Source organism: Grammomys surdaster, unplaced genomic scaffold, assembly GCF_004785775.1.
Source record: "Grammomys surdaster isolate TR1022 unplaced genomic scaffold, NIH_TR_1.0 193, whole genome shotgun sequence".
In the NCBI taxonomy this organism is placed as follows: Eukaryota; Metazoa; Chordata; class Mammalia; order Rodentia; family Muridae; genus Grammomys; species Grammomys surdaster.
This window is the reverse complement of record NW_021604638.1, coordinates 1,797,067-1,801,699: the sequence shown is the minus strand read 5'-3', so window position 1 is coordinate 1,801,699 and position 4,633 is coordinate 1,797,067. Positions and strand designations below refer to the sequence as shown.

At 51.7% G+C, this 4,633-nt stretch overlaps 1 protein-coding gene across 1 annotated transcript in view; it reads left to right on the top strand.

Moving 5' to 3' along the window:
- Positions 1–1,108: 1,108 nt before the first annotated feature.
- Pck1 (phosphoenolpyruvate carboxykinase 1) overlaps positions 1,109–4,633 on the top strand; it is a 6,058-nt gene continuing 2,533 nt past the window's right edge. The window contains exons 1-6 of the mRNA XM_028769739.1: positions 1,109–1,217; positions 1,392–1,656; positions 1,982–2,163; positions 2,769–2,972; positions 3,241–3,428; positions 3,992–4,154. Of these exons, the coding sequence (XP_028625572.1) occupies positions 1,433–1,656; positions 1,982–2,163; positions 2,769–2,972; positions 3,241–3,428; positions 3,992–4,154 (961 nt within the window). The 5' untranslated portion in view covers positions 1,109–1,217; positions 1,392–1,432. The remainder of the gene's footprint in view (positions 1,218–1,391; positions 1,657–1,981; positions 2,164–2,768; positions 2,973–3,240; positions 3,429–3,991; positions 4,155–4,633) is intronic.

Sequence of the window (4,633 nt, the reverse complement as noted above, 5' to 3'; positions counted from 1 at the left end):
TCTCTCTCTCTCTCTCTCTCTCTCTCTCTCTCTCTCTCTCTCTCATTGACTTCTCACTCACTTCTAAGCTCGTTCAATTGGCACGAAGGTCTGTGGCAGAGAAGATTCTTCACAACTGTGATAAAGGTCTTGGTGCTCAAGTTTAACCCAGCAGAACGGCCAAGCCCCTCCCTCCTCTCCCCAGACTCTCGGACTTGCAAGAAGCATCCAGGCAGCTCCAAGAGTGATTGTATCTAACCTAGAACTTCTTAAAGAAGACACTGAAGGGTCTAGAAAAGACAGTAGTGTTCACAAGGGATCCCACGGTACTCTGTAGCCCAGCCTGACTGGTGCATACTCTTCTGGCTCTCACCAGCCAGCTGGGACCTGTTTAGTGATCTTTCCTAGTCTGTACCCAGGATTGTCAGAGTTCCATTTCAGGCATAAATGTTTTATGAGCTGACATACAACATTTGGAGCAGGGTTCAGTGTGTATGGATGAGTGATTATTATGTGTCAGGCATTGTCCCATCAGAACAAAGCTTACAACCATTCCGACACTCTGCATGTTCATCTTGGGATGGCCAGAGAATCCACCAGACACCTAGCGAGGTAACACACTCCAGCTAACTCAGCTGTTCCAGACTTTGTCTAGAAGTCTCATGTCTCAGAGCTGAGTTTCCTTCTCATGACCTTTGACCGTGGGAGTGACACCTCACAGATGTGGTGTTTTGACAACCAGCAGCCACTGGCACACAAAATGTGCAGCCAGCAACATATGAAGTCCAAGAGGCGTCCCAGCTAGGCCCGTCCTTGACCCCCTCCTGACAATTAAGGCAAGAGCCTGTAGTTTGCATCAGCAACAGGCAGGGTCAAAGTTTAGTCAATCAAATGTTGTGTAAGGACTCACTATGGCTGACAGAGGGGCCTGGGGCCTCCCAGCACTCTTTAACAACCACAGGTTCAATCATTATCTCCCTGGAGTTCATTGTGTTAAGTCAATTCCAAACCGTGCTGACCATGGCTATGATCCAAAGACCTGCCCCTTACGTCAGAGGCGAGCCTCCGGGTCCAGCTGAGGGGCAGGGCTGTCCTCCCTTCTGTATAGTATTTAAAGCGAGGAGGGCTGGCTACCGAGCACGGTTGGCCTTCCCTCTGGGAACACGCCCTCGGTCAACAGGGGAAATCCGGCAAGGCGCTCTGCGATCTCAGAGCCAGATCTTCCCAAAGGAAGAAAGGTAGGCAGGGTCATTTTATTCACCTCTCCAAAAATACCAGTGAGGGGTCCACTCACATTCTTTACCCTGACAACCATGGCTTCCTAATCACGTGCAACCCATGCAAAGTCTACAGAAGGAGTGGGAAGGGACCCATGGGTGCTGGTGTTCAAGAGCCTTTTTTTTCTGTTTCAGGTGGCACCAGAGTCCCTGCCTCTCTCACCACCATTGCAAACATGCCTCCTCAGCTGCATAATGGTCTGGACTTCTCTGCCAAGGTCATCCAGGGCAGCCTCGACAGCCTGCCCCAGGCAGTGAGGAAGTTCGTAGAAAGCAATGCTCAGCTATGCCAGCCGGAGTATATCCACATCTGTGATGGCTCTGAGGAGGAGTACGGGCAGTTGCTGGCCCACATGCAGGAGGAGGGTGTCATCCGCAAACTGAAGAAATATGACAACTGGTGAGTCCCCTCAGCCCAAACTCTCTGGCCCACAGCCTCTCCAGCTCCACCTTCTTGGAGCCTGGATAATGAAGGAAGACCTTGCAGTAGCAAACTCCTGAGAGGCTTAAGAGATTGCAGTGAGGTTAGCATAGCCGGCTGTTAGATTCCAGATAACCATGTAAGGCCACCCCTCTCCCCAGGGCCAGCTCACAGTCTAGCAAATGTCCACCTGGTCAAGGCCCTGTTGTCCCTGTGTTCTGTAAGGCTGGAAAGACCCTGACATGGGCAAGAGAGGTACATCCCCAAGGACACTTTGCTGAAGGAGTCCCTGTGACTTTTTCAGTTGGCTGGCTCTCACTGACCCCCGGGATGTGGCCAGGATCGAAAGCAAGACGGTCATCATCACCCGAGAGCAGAGAGACACAGTGCCCATCCCTAAAACTGGCCTCAGCCAGCTGGGCCGCTGGATGTCAGAAGAGGACTTTGAGAAAGCATTCAACGCCAGGTTCCCAGGGTGCATGAAAGGTGGGTGAGACCCGACCTCAGGCCTGACAGTGTGCTGTGTGCACTGTTGATGCTCCTGATGGTGGCCCGAGCTGAGAAGAGAGGCCCATATGTGAAGTGCACTGTCTGGTTCTGTTTCCTGGATGGTGACACACAGGAATATTAAAATGTCCTCTGCAAGGCCTGGTGCCTCAGGTCTGTCGTCCAGGATGCGGAAGCTAAGGCAGGAACATTCAAAGTTTAAGGCCAGCCTGAGCAATTTACACTCCGTCTCAAAATAAAAACCCAGAAGGTGCTGCAGCTGTTGCTCTGTGGTAGAATGCTTGCCTAGAATGTCCAAGGCCCTGGGTCCAATCCTTAATATCAGACCGACAAAATAGAACCTACATACATAGAATGCTTCCCGTTCATGTGGGTGTAAAGCAGCTTAACTCAGACAAGCAGGAGGGTTAGGAAATGTTTAATTTTAGCATTTTGCAGTTTCCACTGGCCTCCTAAACCCGGGGCTGGTGGCCCATAGGGCATGGTGTGGAAGACATGACCGTGGGTACCATTAGGAAGAAGAGTGGAGGAAGCTCAGTCAGCCTCCATGCTTCTTACCTTCTTCCACCCGCCCACCTCTGCAGGCCGTACCATGTACGTCATCCCATTCAGCATGGGGCCACTGGGCTCGCCGCTGACCAAGATTGGTATTGAGCTGACAGACTCGCCCTATGTGGTGGCCAGCATGCGGATCATGACGAGGATGGGGGTATCTGTGCTGGAGGCCCTAGGCAATGGGGAGTTTATCAAGTGCCTCCACTCTGTGGGGTGCCCTCTCCCCTTAAAAAGTAAGTACATTCTTTCCAGATTGAAAGTGGAGAGGTTGGGGAAGGGTTCGGCGGGGTAGGATGCTCTCCTGGTGTGCATGAGAGCCTGAGTTTGATCCTGGACACCAAATAAACTGACCATGCTGGGAAATGCCTATCACCCCAGAACTCAGGAGTCAGAAGAATCAGAAGTCCTGGTCCTTCTCAGCTCTGTAGCTGGTTCAAGGCCAGCCTGGAGACTTGGGCAGGGGTGTGCATCATGAGCTCACTGCTGCTTGCTTGTTTTCAGAGCCTTTGGTCAACAACTGGGCCTGCAACCCTGAGCAGACCCTGATCGCCCACCTCCCGGACCGCAGAGAGATCATCTCCTTTGGAAGCGGATATGGTGGGAACTCACTACTCGGGAAGAAATGCTTTGCGCTGCGCATCGCCAGCCGGCTGGCTAAGGAGGAAGGGTGGCTGGCAGAGCACATGCTGGTAAGTGGTCAGAGAATCCTGGGCAGAAATTTGAAGGGCTTGGGACGGCAAAGGTGAGCCATGTCAAGAGTCCCAACCTCTGAGGACTTAAGGGCAGAGTAGAGCCAAGCTGACTCTAAGTACCCCAGCGTTCGTCTCTTTGAAGGGGGCTCAGACACGTTGGAGCAACAGGGACCCTGTGGATTTTATTTTATTTTTTTTGTACCCATACACCATGCATCCATTTATCCTGATGCTTGAGGGATGGATCAGAGGGAATCTGCCTTTGGGGAGACGCTAGGTCCCAGACCTTTGCTGCAGGAGGGGACACAGGTCTTTGTTTCTTAGACAACAGCAGTGATCTCAGGCTCCCCCTCTCCCTCCCCTTTACTCCCCATCATCGTCCTTTTAATTTTCTGCCCCTCCCACCCTCCATTAGTTTGGAAGACAGTCCCAAGTTTTTGTTGAAGAGACACACCCTTTGTCTCTGTCTCTTACCATAAGGATGATACAGAGTTTATTATGACAGTTCTATACATGCATGTCAAAGATCAGAGATACTAACGCTGGCCCCATCCCTGCAGATCCTGGGCATTACTAACCCCGAAGGCAAGAAGAAGTACCTGGCAGCAGCCTTCCCTAGTGCCTGTGGGAAGACCAACTTGGCCATGATGAACCCCACTCTCCCTGGGTGGAAAGTTGAATGTGTGGGTGATGACATCGCCTGGATGAAGTTTGACGCCCAAGGTGAGTCTTTAGGTCTGGCTGATGACAGTTGTGGCCCCTGGTGAGTGGCTGGCTTCAAACACACTACCACCATCTCCTAAATTGCCAGCATTGGGCATTGAGTGTTTGACTTCAGAGTCAGCAAGGCCTTCACAGTAGTGTCCTGCAGGCCTTCTGTGGGGACCATCTACATAGAGAGGGCCATGACAGGTTGTTTGCTTACACAGATCCATCCATTTGCATGGCATTTCTGGGGCCACTGAGAGAAGTCTGTGGGTAAAGGTACTTGCCACCAAGCTTGATGACCTGAATTTGATTCCCGGAAACCAAAATGGTAGAAAGAGAGAACTGACTCCTGCAAGTTCTCCTCTGACCTCCATATGTGTGCCTTGGAACACTCACACCCCAAACACACACACACACACACACACACACACACACACACACACACACAGAGAGAGAGAGAGAGAGAGAGAGAGAGAGAGAGAGAGAGAGAGAGA